General features: G+C 51.8%; 3 protein-coding genes and 1 pseudogene across 3 annotated transcripts; 1 reads left to right on the top strand and 3 right to left on the bottom strand.

Annotated features, from left to right (window-relative positions):
* Positions 1-5,197: 5,197 nt before the first annotated feature.
* On the top strand, positions 5,198-8,308 carry LOC136487301 (polyubiquitin-like). Its single transcript, XM_066484458.1, has 2 exons — positions 5,198-5,376; positions 6,354-8,308. Exons 1-2 carry the CDS (start codon positions 5,341-5,343, stop codon positions 7,260-7,262), a joined length of 945 nt encoding a protein of 314 aa, XP_066340555.1. The 5' UTR covers positions 5,198-5,340; the 3' UTR covers positions 7,263-8,308.
* Positions 8,309-10,148: 1,840 nt separating this feature from the next.
* LOC136487295 (putative cyclin-dependent kinase F-2) lies at positions 10,149-11,234 on the bottom strand. Its single transcript, XM_066484445.1, has one exon. It carries the CDS (start codon positions 11,232-11,234, stop codon positions 10,149-10,151), a length of 1,086 nt encoding a protein of 361 aa, XP_066340542.1.
* A 194-nt stretch (positions 11,235-11,428) lies between these two features.
* Positions 11,429-13,849, bottom strand: LOC136487289 (subtilisin-like protease SBT1.7). The gene has a single exon (XM_066484431.1). The coding sequence runs from the start codon at positions 13,825-13,827 to the stop codon at positions 11,461-11,463; it is 2,367 nt and encodes a 788-aa protein (XP_066340528.1). The 5' UTR covers positions 13,828-13,849; the 3' UTR covers positions 11,429-11,460.
* A 2,316-nt stretch (positions 13,850-16,165) lies between these two features.
* LOC136458831 (cysteine-rich receptor-like protein kinase 41) overlaps positions 16,166-25,173 on the bottom strand; it is a 60,764-nt pseudogene continuing 51,756 nt past the window's right edge.

Genomic DNA, 25,173 nt, shown 5'->3' with positions numbered 1-25,173 from the left:
GGAGAGATGAGAGAGATGCTCCGGTTTCGGCTAGACAGGCCATGGATCGAGCGCGCGCCGGCCTGTGTGTGCCCTTCTTTTTTGGACTCGTGGGCCATGCATGGCCACACCAGTCCACTCCTGCATCGTTCTTGTGAAAATTACAACTACTACACTAATCCGATCAACGTCACTTAGATGTCAGCAGATTGAAATGTAGCCATGGTAGCAGTTTTGTAGGAACATGACTTGCTTAACTTCCTAACATAACGTTAGGGCGTGTTTGATTTTCTGGCCCTGTACAGCACGGCTGGCCCATCTTAGCTGTAGCCAGCTCAAGCATGGCTTCTATGGTGCAACCTCATGTGTTTGTTTTACTCGTCGAGACAAGTCCGGTTGAACCCAATCTCATTTGACTTCTAGCCCAAATGGCTATGGCTATGGCTACTCTGCACTAGAAAATTACTAACCTTACCACCACACTTTCACCTTTCTCTCCTTGTTGACATTTCATCGAGCACCCCACTGACGTGGCATGAGCATAACCAGTAGAAGGCAAGCTCGTGCAGGCGTCCTCGGTCGGTGCCTCATGCGTGGTGCTGCTCCGCGACGTGCCTCGCGTCCTCCGCCATCGTGGTCGGCTACGGCGCCGTCGGGCCATACTCCACCGCGGCCGACCCGTTCGCGCAACCGCGGCCGCTAACTAGGGACTACGAGGAGAAGGTGCTTCTCGAGATGTACAGGTCCATCCTCGTGCGCGGCGAGGCCGGGCTAGTGCTTGTCGCCACCCAATTGACCGCGGTGATCTAAATTGATGACGGCGACGGACCCCGTTGAAGAGCAGCGGGCTCTGCGTCTGGGCGCGTCTGGCCCTGTGCGTCGTCACCGTCGGCATCCTCGGCCGCGGGTGCCCCATGCGCCGTCGCCAGCGGCGCCCCTTGCCGCGGGTGCCCCATTCGTCGTCGCCAGCGGCGTCCCTACCGCTGGTGCCCAGTGTGACCGGGTGAAGACAGCGGAGGTGAGAAAAGGTTGAGACTAGCAGGAGGTGACCCAATCGTTCACCCTCTCGCTCCATCGTGCCAGGTTGTGAAAAAACGAACCCCCCCCCCCCCCCCCCCCCCCCCCCCCCCCCCCCAATTCCATTTGAGTGCTTTAAGGAGCGTGCGAGCCGAGCTGAGAAATAGGAATAGCAAATCAAACACGGAGTTGCAGCCCGGAAGCATAGCCAGACCGCCGGACCACCTTATCAAACACGCCCTTACATTCCCCTATCCACAAGAGTACAAGACCACGTTACTTTGTCCACCGGTAAAGAAAAACTATTGGTTTTTTTGTTTCAACGCATCCATTCATACTGAGAGACAGGATTTAAGCAACTCGAGTGATGGAAACCTCGGGACACTTTAACTTTTTTTCCCACGTGATTATAACCTTCGCAAAAAAACAAAAAAAAAATATAGCACAATCACCTTTTAAACTGGCGGAAATCCATATTCACTACTTAGAAAAGACAAAAAATAACAAATGAGGTAGTGCAAAATATTTCACCATTTGATCGATGGAATTCATTACTCTCACTATTTGATTTGTGCTATTTTTGCCAATTCGATGGCATGATTACTAAACTATTTGTTTCTCTAGCTTTATGGAATTATATATTGCTTATTTTTTATGTGAAATGTACATACTCCAGCGCCTTCAGTTTGAAATGGCTGGGATCTTTGACCCTGCTGTTTTTGGTCCTACAGGAACTGTAGTTTTTGCCAAACAACCAACCCATCTCCATCTGACCCACTAGCTAACTGTACTAGCATACCGTTCCCGGTTGCAAAACCGTTCAAGATGGAAGCTACACGGCCAAGAGCACAAAGCGGGACATGGCCTCACCGTAAGCGTACGAGCACGAACAATTGGCTGCGACAGTGCACGGGCATCCGTAGACTGTGCTGCCGTCCTTGGCGCCCGGGCGGGCGGGCCCCGGCGACGGAGCAATTTGGCCAACGCCACATCCGTTTCCTATGCGCCTGTCCAAGTGATTAATCTGCATCCGTTTTCCCTCTAGGGAATTGCCCGTCTTTTGGCTTGCTACTGAAGAGCAGACAATCGACCCGCCAATGGGCTTGTTTTGTCTCTATCACATCGTATATTTGACACATGTATGGAGTATTAAATATAGACTAAAAAATGATTAATTGTACAGATTGTGACTAATTTGCGAGACGAATTTTTTAAGTCTAATTAGTCCATGATTTGATAATGCGGTGATACAGTAAACATGTGTTAATGATGGATTAATTAGGTTTAATAAATTTGTCTCGCGGATTCCTAAGTACTTCGGTAATTTATTTTATTATTACTATCCCAATCCTCGACGTGACATCTAATATCACATCCTACACTTTAGCCCTGATTTAGGGGCCCTTTGGCACGGCTCATCGAGCAGCTTCTAGAGCGGCTTTTGATGAAGCCGTGCCAAACGCTCGAGCCCAAAACGGCTTGCGACCGAGAGCCAGCAAAAGCCCCACAAAATGCGGTGACACAGTTCCTCCGCCCGCCAGAAGCCAAAAAAAGTGGCTTATTCCGGCTCCTCCTCCACACTTTCCATCCTTGTCCCCGGCTTGCTCTCCTCCCCGCCGCCGCGCGCTGACGGCCGCTGCCGCGCCGGCCTCGAGCTCCGCCCCGCGTGGCTTCGATCTCCCCGCACCGCTCCGCCGGCCTCGAGCTCCGCCCCGCCGGCCTCGAGCTCTAGCTCCACCCCACTGCCGGCCCCTCCCTGCTCCGCTCCACCGCCGGCCTCGAGCTCCCCCGCCAGCCTCCTGCTACGCCCGAGAGAGAGAGAGAGAGAGAGAGAGGGGGGAGGGAGGGAGTGGGTGACAGGATAAGGAGTGTGGCTGTTCAGATAAGGAGAAGAAAAGAAGGGGAGAAGGAAAGAAAAAGAAAAAAAGAAAGAAAAAGAAAAGAAAAATGAAGAGAAAAAAGAAAAAAGAAAATAGAGAAAAAAAAATATAAGGGTATTTTGGACATTTGACATCTTCTTTACAACTAGGAAAAGCCATTTTACCAAACGTTTTCGTACAAATAAGCCAGAGTCAGAAAAAACTGTTTTTCCATATGAGCCAGAGCCAGGGCTATTTTTTCACGAGCCAAAGCCGTGCCAAACATGTCCTTAAACAGCCTAGGTTCGCTGATGCGTGTGTTCTCTGCTCCGCCACTGATGGGCCGATCGGGGCCGGTCAGGTCAGGTGGCGAATGGCGACTGGCGATAGCGTCGTTCCTCAACTCCGACAGGGGCATGCAACTCTTTTCATAGTGACTGCGACTGCGCTAGTAGGCCGTAACGCAACGCTGGTCGTGGCAGCCCGGGAGGAAAAGAAAACGATCGACAACGGCGCTGATCGTTGAATCCATCCAGCGACGTTGATGCTGCCATGCTTGCTGTTGCTAACGTCGGGGACGGGACGGATCTGTGGCAGGCGCTTGCATTGATTTCCCCCGCCGAACTGCGTGTCTGAATTCGATACTCGTTTTCGGAGGCACACTGCACACATGCATGAGAAATCAAACCACAAATACTACCACCGGGCGCCGGGTGGGCTGAGTGACTGACGGTACGACTGCCTATGGTTTCAGTATACCTAGCGCTGCCCAAGTGCCCATGGTTTTTACCGATGCGAACAGACACAGAGCACCGCTCCGATCGACCGCGTTGAAGAACTAAACTAGGGGTAGGTGAATTGTTTCGGTGCTTGTTGAGTTTCTAAAAAGTTTTTAAAAAAGTGCTATGGTAGTCATCACATCGAATCTTGCGATATGTGTATGGAGCATTAGATATAGACGAAAAAAACTAATTGCACAGTTTGGTTAGAAATTGCGAGACGAATGTTTTGAGCCTAATTAATCCATGATTGAACACTAATTACCAAATAAAAACGAAAGTGCTACCGTAGACAAATTCCCAAAATTTAGGAACTAAACACACACTCAAGCCAATTGAACTGCCGCCCATGGTTTCAACTTTCAAGCGAATTGAAGACCCGGTGCAGACCTGCTTTTCAGAGAGGTCTTTTTGTTGCTCGCAACTCCTAACTTTTGCACTATAAAAAAGAAGATTCTCGGTCACATTAAATTTGTGGTACATGTATGGAGTACTAAATGTAGACGAGATCAAAAACTAATTGCACAGTTAGGTTGTACTTTGAGAGACGAACGTTTTAAGCCTAATTAGTCAACGATTGAATAAGTATTACCAAATACAAACGAATGCTACGGTGCACTGCCACACAGTAATTCCGGCGGCGCCCAACTAAACGTGGCCTGAGAGGTAGCTCGGCGCGCACCATCCGTCTCTGCACGTCTGCAGCGCCCAGTTCGGCGATGAGACATGAGAGCAAGCAGAGAGGAAGAAAAAAAATCTGGCACATGCATGCACTGTCGCCTGGTCCATGGGTACAGCCGTGCAGGCTACTACTTACAGTTACTACAGAGCAGGGACCTGTCTGTGTGCGTTGCTCGCGGGGCTAGCCGGCCAGGAAAACCGTGGGTCAGTTCGGGTGCTGGATCGGGCGCCATGGCGGGCCGGGGACGGAGCCTACCAGTGGCGGATGCGTGCGCTGGGACCACGGCATCCGCGCCAGCCATTTGATGCGCCAACCGACTACGGTACTGTACTGCCATGGGAGGAAGGATCCATCCATCCATGGCGTTGGGGGAGACGAAGGTGATTGGCTACCAACCATGTCGCGAACCCAAACAAGAAGAAATGTTTCCTTCTGGCTGTTGCATTGCATCTGCGTCTCTCTGAGATGCTCCCGCGCCATCTTGTGTACAGTATCAGTACTCCATATGTATTATCACTGGAGAGGGTCTGAGCTTCTGTAAATCTTTACTTAGAGCGTGTATCGAACTTTTTTTTTAATATAAAGACGTGCAAACCGATCGAGAAAAAAAAATATTACTCGACCCGTAGAGAGGGAATGCAAGTTCCGCCCATCTTGGCCCATTCCAGTGCTCGGCCTGCCAAGCGTCACTCTCGCGCCAGGCGCCCAGGCAGAGGTTCGGGTGCTTGGCCCAGCCCGATACGTGAAATGAGAACGGCCCATCCGTGGCAGCAGCGGGCGCTACGGCACAAGCAGTGGGACTGTGGGAGCGTTTCTCATAAAATCTGCTCAAAAAAATCAAAAATTTTTTTTGGGACTGTCAGAGCGGAACTGAAAAGGCGATTGAATTGAATGATGAAAAGGGGAAAAGCCAAGGGAGAAGGAAGGAAGCCCCCGCCCCTTCCGCGGCCACTTCCGTGCTACCACGCCACCAGCCCACGAGCTTGCGCGGCGACTGCGGCGGCGGTGGACGGAGCTGGCCGCCATGGACTCCCGCCATGGCCAGCCGCCCCACTACAAGGTTCGCACCGCTTCCTCTTGGGGCTCGCTCGGCTCACCGTACCGTTAGTTAGGTCGTCTGTTCGCGGCGGGGCGGAATGCGGGTTGCGGCCGGGACCGGGAGGGGGAGGTCGTCGTCACCTCGAGGATCCGAGGGGCGCACGTGCGCGGTGGTCATCGTGGTCCCCGTTTCTCATGACCGATCGATCGCTTCTACCGTGACGAGGGTTTTGGGTCTATTTTAGCCTTTTATTTAGGGCCGTATCCATGTGTAGGCGCTGTTCGATACGGTTTTGGTCGAAGCGTGATACAAGCAGATTTTTGTGCGTCAATGTTCTTGGCGTGGTTTGCATATTGAGCCTGTTCTGTGAGGATTGCTCTTAATCTGGCTCCCAGGTTTTGGTACATTTCTTTTGTTTCTTTTTCTTTTTCTTTTTTTTTTGTCCAGGACTAAACACAAAGGTCTTTTGGCTTTGTTTATATAAAAAAAACATAGGGTATGTATCTAGATATTCTTTTTTTTTAAGAAAAACTGTCGGAATTATGTGAAAGCAAATAGATGATTATGCTGTGTGCAAGAACTATAACATGTGGACACCCTTCAATCAAAGTTGGAACTGTAGTCGGTGCTTCGCAGTGTGCACCTTGCTCCTGTGCACTAGCATCAACTTTTACCAGTTCTTGGAAGTCATTTAGCCCTAAGGTTTCATCAGCATTCTTAACAGTAATTGCTATAGTATCAAAAGGGATTGAGGTACGAATTGCACGGGTACTAAGTATTGCTATATGTTGTGAAGCAAAGTACTCCTAGATAAGATCAAAAGCGATTGAGGTTTACGTGTGGTGTTTAGTGCTTACTGTATCTGTTTTTATTATTTTCTTATGCTTTATACACTTCATTCTTGCTCTGATGTTCTTTTACTGCAAGCTTTGACACATTATATTTTTGAAAGATAAATGATTACTTAGTATCTTGTGGTTCCACTGTCCTCCTTGCAGATCTATGTTAAGATGATGAAAACAGTGCCACTTGATGTGAAGTCCACTGATACCATAGATCAGATCAAGTCTCAGATCAGTGCTTTAGAGGGGATTGACAGTAGCCAGCAAGCCCTCTTTTTTGCTGGAAATCAGTTGGAGAAGGACAACAGACTTGCTGATTACAATATCATGGCAAACTCTTGTGTCGACCTTTATGTAACTGATGGGATGCTGATCTCTGTCAGTATCCCCTCTGTTGGGAAGACCATCAAGCTCAATTTGACAAAATCCCAGAGTGTTGCTGATGTCAAGGCGGTGATCGAACAGAAGGGTGGAATTCCTCTGGATGAACAAATCCTGATGTATGGATGCCAAAAGCTTGAGGACAACAAGTTGTTGAGTCAGTGTGGTTTGAGCAATGGCCACACCCTGCATGTTTTGGTCTGCCCCACTGACAAGCTGCGTATCTCTGTGGATGTTGATGGTGAAAGAACTATCAATCTCGATGTCAAAAGCTGGTATACTGTTGCTGATGTCAAGTTGATGATCGACACCTTGGAGGGTTTATCTGCAAGCACACAGATACTCATGCACACTCAACCTGGTGGTGCTGACACAGTACTCAAAGACATTGAAACACTGCAGAATCAACGTATCAAGAACAATGACATTGTCACTCTATATCTTAAAGTCAACTTCTTCATCAAGACATATGAAGGGAGGACACTAATGATGTCAATGTGGACCTGTGACACGGCAGAGGAAGTCATGAAGGTGATTGAAGAAAAGCTTGAGGTCAACACAGGTGTCTACTACCTGCACTACAGGGGGCGTGTTCTGTCTCTTGGGGATACTCTTCGGAAGCACAAGATTGGCAACAATTCCACAGTCGATGTCCGCCTTCGGAATTCATATGTAGCGCAGTGAAACAAAAGGAAGCCCTAGGGTCTTTTGGGTGTTAGGCCAAGGGGCAAAACTTAAAAAGTTGCTTAGCCCCAAAGAGAACTATAACTTTGCCATTTTGCGGTCCTGCATACACTGCGGTTAGTTGGTGAATGTTTTGTGGCTCTTGACTGGGTAAGGTCTTATATTGCCTGTCTGGTGGTTACACTTGCGTAGCCTCTGAAGCATGTATTGCCCGTCTGGTCGTTGTAGTGTTGGTGGTTGTCTGATGACTGGTGGTGGAGAAGATACAATTCTGTTATGGTTCTAAGGCCGGTCTCAATGGGATGAAACAATGAATGAAACTAGCCTTCACAGTGCAACGATTTCATTGCACCAATTCCAAAATTAAGCAAAGCATTTAATTGCTGTTGAATGAAGGATCATATGCACCGATTAACTGTGTAGCCATTGACACACAGACACAGATAACATTACCATTGTTCAGATAAACGGAACAGCCTCAGATAAACGGAGCACCATTGTTCAGATAACATACCATTCTTCAGATAAACTAATATAGATATAGCCTTCAGCCTTGCGCTGAAGCACTCCATCGACGTGGGCGTCGGCGTGATCGACGCGGACTACCGCGGCCCCGTCGGGGTCATCCTCTTCAACCACTCCGACGCCGACTTCGCCGTGAAGCCCGGCAACAGGATCGCGCAGATGATCATCGAGGTGATTGCGACGCCCGAGGTCGCGGAGGCTCGCGACGCCCGAGGTCGCGGAGGTGGAGGACCTCGACGCCACCGTCCGTGGCGTGGGAGGGTTCGGATCCACCGGCGTCTGAAGAACCTTAACGGTTCCTTCCCTCACGGAAGGATTGAGTATCTAGATTAGGATGGTGATGGTGATGCAACCTTGGTGTCTTATGTTGGCTGTAAGAACTAGTGATGTTCAAGTCCCACTATCCTGCGACTACTAGTAAGATTAGTACGTCGTCGAAGTTTAGGTTGCGTAGGTAGCAGAATGCAGGTATTATCGAGAACTCAGTTGATTCTGTGATCTTTATTGTGCACCAATCGTGTTGATCGTTTCTGGAGTTCCGTGGAATTGCATCCACTTGTCGTTTCCAATCTGAAAAGACGAATTAACTGGAAGTTGACTGTTTCCACGGTTTTAACTGCCTGCAGTACTGCAGAATGCATCCATATGTATCCAGAAGTGCTGAGATCTGATTGATAGAAGCAGCTATTATGCTGCAGTATCCTTGTATGGTGGCTCGATGCCATAATTCATGCAATTCCTCTCTTGCAGAGGCGAGCGAAATCACAAATAGCCGGCTCAAGTTGGGAATTTGGGGTCAGACCATATCCCCAGTCAAAGTGACGCATACTGAGGCAGATTGCAACATCACATGAATGGCCTTTCTACGAACTAGGGGCATTCACTCTGTTTTCGCCAAGTACGATACTTAATCTTCGTCCATCGGAAAACGACTTAGGTATATTTTCGAAATTTACCAGATTCCTAATGTCTTTTTGTAAATTACGAAAAGAATTATAAAAATAAAATAAAAAATCACTAGATGTATGGCCACATCATCCTGTTCCAATCCCGGTTCCTATTACAGCATCAAATTGGTCCAGCCTCCCATGTCTTGATCAGGAAACACAACCTGACTGAGTTCAGTTTGTTCAGGCTCCCCCTGACCTTCCTCAAAATTTCTTGTCTCTGGCTCCTTGTCGCAACTTTCCTTGATCAAGATTCATCCATGGATCACTCCCTTGTGATTCTTGTTCCTCTTGATCAGTAACCTCTCCATCTTCCTGAAATCACATGTTTTGATTTTTCACTTCATTACTCAGTTTGTCTCCTGCTAGAGACCAGGAGATCCGGCATTACCAAAATTCAGAGACATCTAGGTGCCTCAGCACTCACCGTGTGATGGTTACAGCAAGGGTAAAATGGGCTTCACATTAAGAAACAAAGGGTTTTCAAAAGAGGCTTACTCCAAGCAAAAACAAGTAAAACCAAAACAAACTTAAACAAGAGCCTACCACTCCACACATGCATTGGTTAGATGAATGCACATATTAGTTTTAGGAAAATAATTCAAAGAGAGAAGGTTTACCACGCAGCTTGGTTTGAATTTGAAAGTTAACTCAAATTCAAACTTTGCGCTTAGCTTTTAAAATTAGTTATTTCAACAAAAATAAGTAGGCAAATTAGTTTGGAAAATATTATAAACTTTAAACCAAAATCTCTTCCAAGGTTTTAGTTGGCACCTCTCCTTCCCTCAAGAATCTCCTCAAATAGATGTATAGCTACACGATCATGTTCCAATGTCCCAGTTCTTGTTACAGCATCAAATTGGTCCAGCCCTCCCATACCTTGATCAGGAAACACAACCTACTGAGTTCAGTTCGTCCAGGCTCCCCCCCTGACTTTCCTCTGAAAATTTCTTGTCTCTGGTTCTTCCTACGGTCTTGGATGACCCAGCTCTTTTTGGCTGGCTCCTTCTTGTTGCAACTATCCTTGATCCATATTCATCCATGCATCACTCTCGTGATTCTTGTTCCTCTTCATCAGTAGCCTCTCCATCTTCTTCCTGAATTCCCATGTTTTTATTTTTCACTTTATTACTCGATTTGTCTCCTGCTAGAGACCAGAGATCTGGCATACCAAAATTTAGAGACATCTAGGTGCCTTAGCGCTCTCACCATGGGATGGTTACAAGCTTACAGCAAGACCAATCAAATTCATTCAAAAGGAGAACCAAAAATGATTCATCAATTGAAATAATACAATTTTACATCATCACAGTGCTCACAACATTAAATTACAGGAGTTTAAGCTCCATCTGTTCACATCAGCAACAGACTAATTTTACATGATACAAGCAGGATCAAGGGAATTAAATCTAAGTCACACGCACACAGCACGCAACCTCTGTCGTTTGTGTGGCTTGGGCAACGTGGACGCAATCTTCTCTTTCTTTGGTAGCTCCAGACCGTCGACCTTGGCGAACCATGGGTGTTCGAGCGCGGCGGCTGCCGTCAGCCTCTTGTCGGGATTGCATGTGAGCAGGCCACTGAGGACCTCGAATCCATCCCTGGACAGCTTCGTCTCGGGGAACAGATCGCGCAGGAGGTTGTACCGCTGCATGTCCAGCTCTGGCACCACCTCGGTGGCGAATGGCGTCGACGAGAACCACGGCCACGTGCTGTCATCAGGAACGCCGAGCACATCGAAGATCGCGCAGAGCTGTCCGTCGTCGTGGGATCCTTGGAATAGAGGTGTGCCGTTGTTGACGAGCTCCGCCATGACGCAGCCAAGCGACCAGACGTCAACCTTGGCGTCGTAGTCGGGCTTCTCCAGCAGCATCTCGGGCGCCTGGTACCACAGCGTGCCGGCCGGCTCATACGGGGGCCGCTCGTCCGTGGATATGGCTAGCCCAAAGTCGCAGATCTTCACGATGCTCTGGCTCTCGTCGACGAGGATGTTCTGGGGCTTGATGTCGCGGTGGATGATGTGGGCGTCGTGCATCTTCTTGGCGCCCGAAAGTAGCTGCCACATGGCGGCGCGCACGTTAGCCTCGGGCAGCGGCGGGCTCCCGCGGGGGCGTTGGCGGAGGAGGTCGTGGAGGCTGCTCGCCACGCACTCCATGATGAGGTACATTTGCCAGGTGACCGGGTCGCGGACGACGCCGTGGAAGCCGACGACGAATGGGTTGGCGCCGCCGCAGCACGCGTCCTCGAGGAAGCGCGCCTCGCGTAGCAGCGTAGCGTGGCCGCCGTCGGCCGTGCTGTGGCGCTTCATGGCGACGCTCTGGCCCGTGGCGCGGTGGCGGGCCTTGAAGACGGCGCCGAAGGCACCCGCGCCGAGGCGGCTGGTCTCGTCGAACTCGTACAGCTCCGTGCTCCCGACGGCGATGCGCTTCCTCTTCAGGCCGGTCTTTGTCGCGGTGGTGGGGTGGCGGACGGCGGCGGCGGGCTCTACGCAGGCAGCCATCACGAGTGAAGCAGGGCGACGACGACGGCGGATTGCGATGCGTGCCCTAGGCAGGGGATGTCGGATTGTGCGAGGCGAGGAGAAGAGGTCCACGACGTAACGTCGGTGACGGTGACGGATGTGCGTATTGCGCGAGAAAGGGCGATACTTATAACACGAACGCGTAAGTGTCAAGCAAGCTGCGTTTCCCGCGATTCAGAGCATCGCCGAGTCCGACTGCGTGTCACTAATCACGTCTGTTCCACATGAACACAACGGGGCTCCTCACCGTATGCACGTCGTTCTCCCACACGATCTGGCCGAACAACGCCATCCCCGCCGCGCCAGGTGCGCTCGGCGTCCTGTACTTGTTCCTGAACACGACGGTGTAGCTCTTCTTTTCGTACGGCTCGCCGCCGAACTCCAGCGTAGCCGGCGTCACGGTCACCTCCACGAGCTGGCGCGGCGCCACCACCTTCACGGCGTAGGTCTCGGGATCCTCCGAAACCTTGGTCACGGTGCGCGACATCACGCGGATGTCGGTGCCGTTGCTCAGGTCCGCGACGAACGACGGGTAGTTGAGGCCGCCTATGCCGCCGGGGAGCGTCCTCGTGCAGCCGGCGAAGCCCGGCACGAACATCCGGACCTGCGCCGCGGTGTAGTTGAGCGTGCACAGGAAGTCGACGTAGTCCCGCTCCGCGACGTCGTAGACCAGGCCCGGGTCGAGCGCCTGCTGCGGACGGACGAGGCCGGCTCCGGCCGCCAACGGCGTCGCGCCATCGCTGGCGCCACCTCTGCGGCCGTTGTCCGCGATGGGCCTGCCGTGGTTGTCGAGCGTTGTCGCGGTTGTCATCAGCGCCGACCGGATCATGGCCGGTGTCCAGCCGGGGTGCCTGTGCTTCAGCAGAGCCGCGGCGCCGGCGACGTGCGGGCACGACATGGAGGTGCCCGACTGGATGTTGAAGCGTGCGCGCCTCGGGTCCTCCTCGGCGTACGTCAGGGGCGACTCGCCGGGCCAGGCGGCGAGGATGTTGGTGCCTGGTGCGATCACGTCCGGCTTGAGGATCTCGCGGGTGACGTGGTTGGGGCCCCGCGACGAGAAGGACGACACCATCGGCGCCGGGTTCTGGCCGATGACCGTGCGGCAGGTGAAGCGGAACGATGCCACCGGGTAAGGCTCCGAGCGGACGTACGCCGCCAGCTTGTCGGCTTCGCGGGCGCCGAGGCTGACAGCAGGAAGGGTGAACGCCTGGACTACGAGCCCGTCCATACGCCAATCCTGGATGGCGACGGAGACTAGCCCGCTGCCGCCGGCCTTCTGCACCGCAGCGCCGAGTGATGCATCAGCGCCCAAATCGCCAGCGCACACGACGATCTTGCCCATAATCCTGTCCGGCACCAGGTCCTTGTCTGTGCAGGCGCTGGGCAACAGCCGGATGAAGTCTGTTCGGTTGGCCGTGACGGCGTAGAGAGACTGCCCAGTTAGAACCTGGCCGTTCCCGAGCGTGACGCTCGCCGGGAACACCCGGTCCATGGTGGCGGCGCCGACCGTCGTGATCCACGGCGCCACGTTGCTCAGCGAGGATGCTTCCGGGCCAGAGTTGCCGGCCGAGCAGGCGACGAAGACGCCCGCCCGCACGGCCCCAAACAAGGCGATGGACATGGGTTCCTTGTAGAAGTCGTGGTCCTGGCTCCCAAGGGACAAGGACAGGATGTCGACGCCATCTTTGACGGCGGCGTCGACCGCCGCGGCGATGCCCGACATGCTGCAGAAGCCCATCGGCCCGCACGCCTTGTACATGGCCACCCTCGCCTTGGGAGCCACCCCCCTCGCTGTCCCGCTCGCGAACTCGAAGAGCTTGGCGCCGGGAACCTCGGAGCCGGCGGCTGTCGATGCCACGTGTGTGCCGTGCCCGTCCTTGTCCCTTGGGGACTGGAAATCGTGGGCCTCGTTTCTTCCCGGTAACCATTCCGTGTGCGTGCCGGCGCCGGCGGTGAAGGTCCTGGCGCCCACTAGCTTGTTGTTGCACATGCTAGCGTTGAACCGCTCGCCGTCGGCGCACCAGCCCTTCCAGCTCGGCCGGACGGGGGTGAGCCCGATGTCGTTGAAGCTGGCGCTTTCCGGCCAGATGCCGCTGTCGACGAAGCCAATGATGATGCCGTCGCCGAAGTCCGTGTCCGGCCAGATGCCAGAGTCCTTGTCGAGGCCGAGGAAGGCCGGGGACCTGGTAGTGTGCAGATGCACCGCCTTGTCCTTGAACACGCCGGTCACGCCCGGAGTGTTCGACAGGCGCCGGGCCTCGTCGACGGTGAGCTCGGCGGCGAAGCCGTGCATCACGGTGTCGTACACGTACAAGAAGCGGGTAGAGTTGGCGGCCGGGGAGAGGGAGCCCACCATGGAGGTGTACCAGTGCTCGAGGGTGGTGAAGTTGGACGGCTTGGCGACGTGGTCGGCGTAAACGATGTAGGCGCTGGAATGCTGAGGATTGTGCTCATGACGGCCGCCTCTGCTCGTACTGCTCGACAGCGAGATGGCTACTGAGCGAGCGAGCAGCGCAAGCTGAAGCCAAAAGGTCAAGCAATGCAGGGGGCTGAATGTCATGGACGCCGCCATTGTTGATGTGGCAGAGGCTCGACTCGGGCCGAAATGCGCATGGAACTAGGGATGCCTGGTTCTCTTTATAGCACGGCACAGCACCGGAGCAGTCCTCAAATAATATTCCCTCCGAAAAAAAAGAATCTGTACGTGTTTTGAGGCCCCAAAACACCCGGTTTCTGAACCGTTGATCTGATCATCCAAAAGCTCATAGCTCTATTCTTTCTCCATCACATCTTCTCCCTCCTCCCGACACCCCGTCCATCGCCGTCGAGCACCCCGCCCTTCTCCTCCTCGTCACCCCCGCTGCCAACCACAGCCTCACTGCAGGTGCTAGGGTTCGTTGGAGCTCTAGCGCGCTAGGGCCGCGCCCGCGGCGGCCGCTTTCTTCTCCTCCCCCCTCTCGTCGGAGCTCCACCATGGCCATGCTCGCCGGCGATGCCGAGCTCCGAGCTCCGTCATGGCGTCCCCGTCCCGACCTGGCCTGGGCGCCACTACCATTGCCAGGGCCCCTGAACCGCCCGACCACCATCTCCACCGCCTGGCCTGCCGGCCTCCCCCAGGCCGGCCCCATCTATACCTGCCGGAGTTGGAGAAGAAAGAGGGGGAGAGGGTGGCCGGAACCCTAGCCATCGTGGCGGAGCTGGGGAAGAAGACGGCGGGCACAGATCCAGGAGCACGAGGAGGAGGAGGATGACGGACCGGCCTACCTCGTCGGCGCCGACGCCGCCGGAACCCGCCGCCGCTGCCGGAGGGAACAGAGGGTTAAGCCGCGTGGGGAGGAGCGCCGAGTGCGTGCACGCTGGGGAGGAGGAAGTCGTGTGCGGGTCAGGGAGGAGGAAGTCGGGTGTTGGAGAGGGATAAAACACCCGGTTGGTGTTTAACATTACTCAAAAAGAATGTTATTCGATAAATTAATCAATTTCAAATTTAACTAGATCTTTATAAAAAATCACTAACATTGACTATGCCAAATAAATATTATTAAATTAATCATAGAAAATATTTTTTTAGTAAACCTATTTATAAATATATATTTTTCTATAAACTCTGTTAAAAAAATTAAACTTAATTCAAACCTAGGATTACATTTTATAGGGCAGAGGCAGTATCTAGAAGGTAACTTAGAGAGAATAATTTTTAAGATAAACATGGTGTAGTTTTAGATAGCAAGAAAGTGGGTAAAATGACAAAGTAACTCCATGTGAATGACGTGTTGACATTGCTAAAATATGATCACATACATCTTATATTCTTATCGACGTTCCCTCTCCTTCCAATCCTCCTCAGCTCTGTGACTCTGTCACCTGACGCGCTTCTCTGAATCAATTTCTACTCTTACGAAGAGTACATATATAGCTTTGGCATGACATCTAAATCAGGTGGATGCCAACTCTTACGAAGAGAAGAAGTTATTCTTAGCTGGACGTGGTACCGGAGAGTAGCAACTCTGAAGATAAAAATATCTCGGTTTAGAAGAAAGGGAGGATTTATCGGAGGCTAGGCCATGCACATGGTGGCACTTGCATCCAGCAAAGTGCCCACATTCTGTTGTGATCTCTGCACTAGCAGGAACTAACGTGTACAGTAGCATGCTAATCGGGCTTGATTAGGCCTAAAGTTTTGGGTGTCACATGGGGGTGTCGCAGTGTTCGGATACTAATAACAAAATAAATTACAGAATCCGTCGGTAATCCACGAGACGAATTTATTAAGCCTAATTAGTCCATGATTTGACAATGTGGTGCTACATTAAACATGTGTTAATGATAGATTAATTAGGCTTAATAAGTTTATCTTGTGGATTACCGAGGACTTTTGTAATTATTTTATTATTACTATTCGAACGCTCCCACATGATATCTCAATATGACACCCGATGTGATATCCCTAAACTTTACTCGTTGGATTTAAACACCACCTTAACAAAGAGGTAGAAGTTGTTCACGATAGGAGGCATGGATTCCTAGTGGTCTACTAGAAGTGAGACTTGGTCTACTAGTAGCGTGACAAGCCTTTGCTTTGGCTATATAGTATATATATATATATTGGTCGCCAAGTATTTCGAGAGGAGCGAGAGCCGTCGCTGTAGCTCACAGAATCACAGCAGTGAACAATCAGAGAGTAACGTAGAGTGAAAAGGTAGAGGAGCTGGAGCCACCTACGACCCACGGACCCAACCTAACCAAACCAGCTGATTCGATTACGAGTGTGGTTGATTCTCTGGCGATACGTATTTGCCTATTTGGGCTGGGTTGTTGGGTAGTCAGAGCTTATTACCTTTCTCTGCAGCAAGGCCCTTTCAGGCGCCTGTCGTGAGTACGTGCGCCATGTGGTGACCCACGACGAGGTCTGTCTACTCTGCTACATCTGCAACCTCCTTCAGCACACAGAGACAGAGTGACAGAGAAACGCACAGGACCGACGCGTTCGCGTTTCCATTTCCAACCTTCAATCCAACGCGGCACGAAACACAGCTGCACGGCTCCAACAAACGATGACGAATGCCGCAAATACCCGTGTTAGCCGAGGACGTCCAGGTCCAGCATGGTCTGCCGGGTTCTCCTGCACGCACAGGAGCCCAAGGTGGCGTTCCTTTCCATCGGCTTCCATTGAACTAGCGTTGTGTTACCTAGGTTTATAAGCCGTATTTTTTTTTCAGTCAATGAATAATATTTTTTTCTCATAACAAATCATCTAATAATAAGCTTATCAGCTAAGCGAACAGAATATATGTGTACTCATCTGTTTCGCATTTGCATATATTATACATTATCAAACAGCGACACCTACTGTTTCTAGCGTATGAATTTTGTGTCTCCGGTACGCGTAATTTGTAGGGTCAGCAACGAGCGCTGTAATCTGGAGGTAGTGTCTAGTATATTCTACCGTATGTGTTTCTGCAAAGTCCAGCCAGCATGACAGTGCGGCAAGCAGAGTACTCCGTAGTATGCGCTAACAGGCTACCGCAGGACGTGCCGCTGGCCGCAGGTGCACCGTGCCTGCATTTCTATCGTGTCGTCTGAGTGTCTTCCGTGATTCTGTCCATCTATGATCTATCTTCGACCTACTCGTTTTGGCTGAAACAATCTTAGATTATTTACTATTAGCTATTTTAACTGGTTTGATATGAAAAAAAATATTATTTTATAATCCACGATCAGGCCAGCCGAACAGACTGGCCGGAACTCCGACACGGACATCCCGTTCAAAGAGAACGCAGCAGCAGCCGACACGTTACCCCGCTCATCCGGGCTCATCGTCTCCCCGTACGCAAAGGCGAAGGCCTGCTTCGACGGCCCAAATCCATTTGCGCCGATTCGTACTCGGTGAACGATAGACGTGCCTGCGTCGTTCCTGTCAGCAACTGGCGCACCGAGACGGAGACCGATCCGCAAGCCGCGCGCAAGTGGGCCAATCCTTCCTCGAGGTTGCCCTTGGCCCAGACTAGTTGCAGTCATGATCCCATCATAGCACTAGCACTACCGTACGTTTTCCTCGAAAGAAAAACTAGCGCTACCGTACGTGAACGTGAACCTGTATGGAGTTGGCATTTTCTTTCTTTTTTCTTATTCTTTTTATTTTTATTTAGTTTAGTTTTATATGATTTTTAGTATTCTTTTTATTTTTCTATATTTTTATCCTTCCTTATTTATTTATTTTTAATTTTTATACACAAGTTGTATAAAATAACTTATGTACATAAGTTGTGCTTCATAACTTTTGTACATAAGTTGTGTTACAATTTTCATGTTTTGGCATAAGTTATAAGTTAATTCGTTCCTTTGTGTTCAATAACTTTTGTGTTTCTAAGTTTTGACATAAGTTATAAGTTAATTTGTTCCTTTATGTTTAATAACTTTTGTACATAAGTTATGTTTCATAACTTTATGTTCTCAAACTTTAGCATAAGTATGCCCATTTAGTCCCTGAGCCTGACAGTAGGCGACGTAGTCACGTGGTGCCATGGTCCAAAGTAGAAGAAAAGCAGAAGACTAGCCGAGCAGGCAACCAGTCCCCGGGCGGAGCCCTGAAAAACGCACATTCACCGCAAGGTGAAGTGTGCCCACTTAGTCCCCGAGCCTGACAGTAGGTGACGTGGTCACGTGGTACCAGAGTCAGAAACAACAGTAACCTGAAGAAAGTCCTCAGTGTGGTGAGAAGCCAAGTCATAATGATTATGTAGTCCCCGAGCCAAAAGTGAAAATCTCGAATAAATCAAATCGTGGAGAAAAAAACCAAAGTAATGGCTGTACAGTTGTAATTATTGAGCCTTGATGATATTACGGAGAAGTCGGTGAATATTCGGTGTGCAGTTCTAAGTTGCGGCGAAAAATGAGCGATACGGGCTGCAGTTGCGCAGAAGCCCAGATAACGGCCCACCACGCCGCTTCAGGGAATTCGAGAAGGCGCAAATCGTGGTGCGGTTTCTCAAAAACCCTTGAATGCGAAAAGTGGAGAGGGTGCCTTTATAATTGTGCCGCCGCACTCCGCGCTCCCACCTTTACCACTACCGCCACTTCGTCTTCCTTCTCAGCCCTCGTGCTCCCCGATTTGCATTCACACGCGCTTCCGCCGCCAGCCCCAATCCAGATCTGAGGAATGGTGCCGAAGAAGGGAGGTGGTAACACGAAGAAGGCGGCCGCCGGGACAAGCCGTGATAAGGAGTGGGTACCATCCCTAATGGGGGAGACGGAGCTCAACGAGTTGGTGGCGGCGGGCGTTCTTCCTGACCGTGTCACCGTCGGATGGCGTCCGGCCGACGGTGAGCCCTACCCGATGTCGCATACTGATAAAGTCATAGTTTTTAAAGATTATTTCTGGTACGGATTAGGACTTCCTGTTCATCCTTTCTTGCGTGATCTGTTGGAGTATTGGGGAGTAAGCCTATGCAATCTGCATCCAATTACTATTTTGCATATTGCCATCTTTATCCATTTCTACGAGGCGTATCTTGGCATTCTTCCCCACTTCAACCTCTTCTGACACCTGTTCTGTCTAAAGAAGAATGGCGGGGGTGGTTCCAGAGTGGTTGGTGATGTGTATCTATAGCTATGCGACGGGATGGCGGACGAGTACATTACTATGCCGCCGAACACCTCGCTGAAGGGGTGGAATGCTAGGTGGTTCTATATGAAGCAGAGTCATCCTGCCATCAGAGGCGACATGGACAAGGTTCTAGAGAACTAGAGGAGCTGATCGGAGAAGCCAACCAGTGCTGAAATGGATCAGGTGAAGGAGCTCCTCGAGCTAATGCGGGGTATGAAGATGAACGACGTGGTCATGGCGGTGAACTTCATCATGCGCCGCGTCCAGCCCTGCAAGGAGAGGGCCCACGTGGGCTTGGACTTCAAGGGGGACACTGACGGCACCCAGGAGAGGACGGAAAGGCTGACAAAGGAGGCCATGCTGCACCAGGCCGCTGATCTATTCGCTTTAAACGTGTCGTACAGCATGCTGGGGCAGCTAAAAACCTTCAACTACACGAACCCACCTCCGTAGGTAAGAATCTCGACTGTTGGGCCTAGTGTTTGTTATCCTATGTTGACGCTGAGCAGTAGACTGATACACTTATGGAAAGATCCATTTGCAGGAATGAGAGGCGTACTTCTCAGGTGTGCCGAGGAGCGATTGGTCGAAGGCAGTGGACGCCAGGCCGACCACTCAACCGAAGGAAGGTGCCATCAATGCCTCGTCTAAATCTAAAGGCGAAGGTGCTGGTCAGAAGGAGAGTCCCCACCCAGTATCGGAGAAAGTCTGAAGGAAAAGGGCAGCGAGAGACGAGCCGACCCACAAGAAGAGAAAAACGGCAGGTGTAGCTCCTCGCAAGCCGGGTGGCATCTCACTTGGTGGCGATCAGACCACTCGAACACAGAGTGCGGTGATGTCTGAGTGGTAGAATGACGATGGGGCTCCAACAGCTCCTCCTCCGAGTACTGAGGCGCCACCGCGCAACATGCGCATGGAGGCGCAGTCGAAGGGAGGGAAGGGAGTCCCTGAGTAGCAAGCGGAGAAAATGTCGACGGCAGGGGTGGTAGGACCTATAGGCCAGGATGCGTGGGTTGACCCTAGAGCGGTGCCTGGGTGCTTGGGAAGGCAGCACCGCTTCAGGACCATCTATCGAGAAGGTCATGTGTATGTATTCTTGCCCTTGAATTGTTTGATGTCTAATCTTTATAGTTACAGTGATTGATGAGCTGATCTAAAGCAGAACAGGGCGTGTGGAGGATCTGAATCCTTTCGGCCAGACTGGCGAGCAACCGAAGGCTATTCCTGATGCGAAGACCATGCCAGCGGACTCTGTCCCAGAGTCCTCGGGTGCTTAGTGGTTTGCGGAGGAGTCGGCCACCACTACTGATGGAGTTGGAGGCAGAGAACGGTTGGCGACAACAGCGGCCGATGCGACAGTGATGCCAGGAGCAATGACGAGAGCCACCGAATCTTCGAAGGTGGGAGCACGAGCTGACGGCGTTGTGTTGGAGCTTGGGCACAGAGGCCGGCAGTGTCAGACGCTCTGTGCGGCCACCGAGCCCCCAAGGAGCGCCACCCGCTGTGGAGGAAGAGGACGAGGTTGAGGAGATTGAGCGTGAAGAATCATGACCTCAGGCTGCCCAGATCCTTCGCAAGCGGGGGGATGAAGTGGTGGTCGTGGAAGAAGAGGACACCACCAGGGAAGTGAAGAGGCTGCGGTCCGCCGTTTCCATGGTTATGAAGCAGATTGAGGTTAGTATTGCGTCGGTGATGTTTGTCTTTGGTGTTGGAGAATAGTGTCCTTTATAATCTTGATGCTTTGTAGGCTATAGCACGAACTGCCGCACAACGGTAGCAGCTGATCAAGCGGATGGAGCCCCTTGGCGAGGAGAACGAGAAGCTAAAGGAGGCGGTGAAGCTGATGGAGAAAAATGTCTAGAGGGCTCAGCGTGAAAGGAATCTTGCCGAATCAAACGCGAGGGACCTGGAGTACCAAAAGGGAGCCTTATTCGAGCAACTGATGATCGTCTTCGAGCAATTGAGGTGTAGCTTCGAGCAGCTAGAGCGCTACTCCGAGCAGTAGAGAAGCGTCTCCAAGCAGAAGAAAGGTATTGTGGATCTGTGAACTTATTCTGTATTGCCAAAAAACTAGATGTTGCTGACGATCGTCACTTATGTAGAGCAAGATGCGGAGCTCGACCAGTTGCATTAGGTCGTCAGTCAACTCCAAGAGGAGAAGGAGAAGGTGTCTGGGCGAGCAGAGAAATTGGTCGAGGAGCCGAAAGGTGAGTAGTTCATGGTTGGAGTTATTGCTGAAGTGATTTCTTCGTTTGATAGATCCTTTTGGTGCCTGCAGAATACTGTCAAAGGACCAAGGTGTAGTTTGATGTGCTGGAGCTAGAGGCCAGGACCTAGAGGGGGAAACTTGACACTATGGTGGCTGGAGTCAAGCCTATGCTCAACTATATCGACATGGAGGTGGCTCCTCAGCCTGACGATAGGCCGCCCCGTCCGGACACCATCGTTGATAGGTGCAAGGCGGCGTAGGGGAACTTCAAGAGCTTCAACCGCAACGTCTCTGTCTCTGTCATGACACATGCCCTAGGGTGGTTTGGTCCCACTACCCTACAATCAACCTTGAAGTGATAGGGGCTGGATTCACCAGAGGGACGGGTGCGACAAGGCAGGAGCAGCTGAAGGACGAGGTGGAGGACACGGCGAAGGAGCTGGCCGGCAATGTCGATCTATTCGGTGAGGTGGACGGTGTGGGCCAAGTGCAATGACCTGAGTGGAGAGGAACCTATATGGAACTTCTAGAGAGGAGAGTTAGATGCGCAAGGGCATAAGCAAACATCTATGTATGTGTATAAATGTTGTAAAGTGACATGTGCATGTTTATGCAGTGTTGGTGCAGAAAGTGACCAACACATAAATATTTGTAGTTTTACTATACGTTGTGATTGGATGTGGCCTAACACTCAATGATATAGGGTTTATACTAGTTTAGGCAATGTGCCCTACGTCCAGTTTGAGTCGGTCAGTGACTTTATTCCAGAGCCTAGGTGCTCAAAGTTTGCAGTGGGGTTACAAACGGAAGGAAGAAAGATGGAGGGTACAAGAGGTCCGGTCAGACTCTGGTCTGAGGGACCAAGAGTGATGGGAGCTCCACTATGTGCTAAGTGTTCGAGCATGTGCTCGAGGTTTGAACCTGGTGGTTCTGTTGTTGTGTACTAGTGAACTCTAGAAAATCTATTTGTTGGGAGAGAGTGCTTCCCCTTTTATAGACGAAGGGGATGGCCTTACAAGCGTGAGAGAGAGAGAGAGTGTGTATGTATGCTAAGTCTTGTTGCCTATGCCATCGGGTACAAGATGATTGTAGGTGCCCATAACACTGTTTTATGTCAGATGCATGTGGGAGGTTGCGTCGTTGTCTTCTGGTACGGTAGACGTCGGTGCCTGCCATACTATTGATGCCCAGAGGCATGCAAGGGTTTTACCGTGCTCGTCTGGTAGGGTAAATGCTGGCGCCCACAACACTGTTGATGCCCAGAGGCATGTGGGGGGATCCTTACCGTGTTTGTCTGGTATGGGAGTTGATGACACCCACAACACTTTAGGGCAAATGTCGGCGCCCACAACACTGCTTAGGTTCTGAGATGCTAGGAAGGGTGTAGGGTACCCTTCTGACATGCCCTATTGGTATTGTCCTATAGGTGTATAGGGTATGATCCTCGGTATTGTGGTTGACTTGAGTGCCCTACCTTACTTTCTCCGTCTATTTTCTGGTCCTTACCGAACGGGCGTCCCCAGTCAGTTGGTCCCAGTCGACTCTTATTATGCTAGTCGGAGAAGAACTATAAGTAGGGGTTTGGCACATCCCCGGTCAAAGACATGGGTCAGAGTCAGAAGTGGTGTTTGGCTAGGCCTTCTGGTTAGAGAGGCCGTCCAGAGGTGGGCCAGAGTCGGAAGCGAGCGCTCCGGTCGGAGGCGGGCCGGAGTCAGAAGTGGGAGCCATTCCTTCAAGGCCTGGCCTTCTGGTCAGAGATTGGATCGCCCTTCTAGCCTATCGTTTAGGTATTTGGGCCGGCCCAGGGGTTGCGCGTCGTTCACAACATTGCTAGCTAGGCCGAGCCTTTGTTGGGAAGCCGGTCCATGAGGGACCCTGGGTTTATGAACCCGACAGGAGCCCCCGAGCCCCTGGGTGATTCGGGTAGAATCGCTTGGGGGATTTTTGTCTTGATGGTGGGTGCGCGCGAGCACACCCGTGGGTGTAGCCCTGAGCCCCCGGTTGATTCGGGTGGAATCGTCTGGGAGGTTTTTTGTATTTGCCAGCTAGGGAAGTTTCGTTTTGTCAGCGGGTGTGCGCGAGCGCACCTGCGGGTGTAGCCCTTGAGCCCCCGGGTGATTCAGGCGGAATCACCTGGGGGGTTTTGTTTTAGCGAGCGTGAGTGTGTGCACTGTAGTGGGCATAGTTTCTTCTTTTTCGGTTTCTAACCTGTCATTTCTAGGAGCGTGGTCCCAGGCGTTTGGTCATGGTTGAGGGATCAGGCAAGATATTGTCGTGGATCCAGACGTTAGGAGCCACGAGGGATGGAGTCGCGGATCCAGGCATCGGGTGCGCCGGGGGATCGGGCGAGTTGAAGTCTCGGACCCAAGCGTCGGGCGCGCTGAGCGGTCGAACGAGACAGACTCATGGATCCAGGCATTGGACGCGCCGAGGGATCGGGCGAGATAGACTCGTGGATCCAGGCGTTGGGCGCACCAAGGGTTTAGGTGAGTTGGAGTCCTGGACCCTTGGTGCTGCTAAGGTGTTTGGGTGTCTTGAGCCCCTAAGCCCCGTTGGGCTTGGTAGGGGTCAGTTGAGTTTTGTGCATTACCCCGTCCGTGGTTTCTCGCAATCGGAGGGGCTAAGCTAACGTTGCTTGCCTCGATGGCTCAAGTGACGCGCTCAGTGAGCTCGCTAACGGGTACATTCGAGTGAAGTTTGGATCCATCATTCATGATAGGGTCGGCATAGCCCTCATGTGGCACTCCATTGCTCCTTAACCTGCAACCCGATAGATGCCTGGGTCATTTCAGAGACTGACCTGAGTGGCCCACTGGCCTCCCCTCGATGGAGATTCTATGGGTTTGGCAGGAGGTTAGGATCGAACAGGAAGGTTGAGATGACCCTATCTTCCTTGGGGTAGATTGGGCGAGGGCCGCTCAGGGCTCATCTGTGTTTTCTCCCATGGCTCTGTTTGACGTGAGGCAGCCTTAAGCCCATCGTGGGCTATCCTTCGAACCCCGGTTGGTCGTTGCTCATGTTGAATGAGGCAACTACCACTTCATGATGCAACACGGAGCGTTGTGATGCATTTAACTACATACGCAATGCTTTTAGATGTATGGAATGAATGAATGCAGGCATGGGTGAATGAATGTTCATATAAAGAAATAGTGGGGTTTGGTAATGTTACCTTGATGACTCGAGTGACGGGGTTCGAGGAGCTCCTATCAGATATGTCCGACCGGGATCCATGCTCATCGTTCATGACAGAGTCAGCATGGCCTACATGGGGCGTCCCTCTGCTCCTTACCCACCTCTTGGCATTCGCCTGAGCAATCCGATTGACTCAGGAAGCCCGTTGGTCTCTCCTGGTGGAGATCCCATTATTGGGCCTTTCCAAGTGTCGCCTGGGAAGGCGGAGGGTCGCCTGCGCATAGTGGTGCCTTTTTTCTTGCGCCTGGCGTGCGGTAGTGGTGGGCCATACCCTGGCGACGTCCTGTCTAACCAGGCACCATTCCGTCGAGCAGGGTGCGTCCCCATCGGTTAGGGAGCATCCCATCGTATCCCATCCGTATTGAATGGGGGAAGGGAAAGGGGTTTTCGCCCCCATCATTTCACCTTTCCCCAATCGCTGCGCCTTTCCTAACTGTTGTGCCTCTTTCTTTAAGTAGGGGAAGGGAGAGGACTTTCATTTCGTTCCTTCGCCTATTCCTCATCTGCCGCCTCTTTCTCTTCTTCCTTCTCGCTGAGAGCGTCTGAGTGCCATGGCGGTTCCTAGGAGAGAAAATGGGAGAGTGAGGGGGAGGAGAATACTCATAGATCCATTCATGAATCTGGAGTGAAATGTCAAGCTAGAGGTCATCCGTTGTGAGGGTATCGGTGCTGGCTACCTTCGTCGAGAAGGGGTTTTTGCCGCCGAAGGAGGTGGCGCACTGGAGGGCTCCTAGGAGGGAGGACTTCTCGCAACCTTGGGCCGGTGAGGTTGTTTCCTTCCTTGCCTTTCATGAGTGTGGGTTAGGATACCCCATGCACTAGTTCCTGCATGGGCTCCTCAATGAGTGGGGTCTGGAGCTACAGCACCTCAATTCGACTGGGGTGCTGCACATCGCCGACTTTGTCACTAT

The sequence above is a fragment of the Miscanthus floridulus genome, chromosome 1, assembly GCF_019320115.1.
Source record: "Miscanthus floridulus cultivar M001 chromosome 1, ASM1932011v1, whole genome shotgun sequence".
NCBI classification, from domain to species: Eukaryota; Viridiplantae; Streptophyta; class Magnoliopsida; order Poales; family Poaceae; genus Miscanthus; species Miscanthus floridulus.
This window is presented reverse-complemented; position numbering and strand designations above follow the sequence as displayed.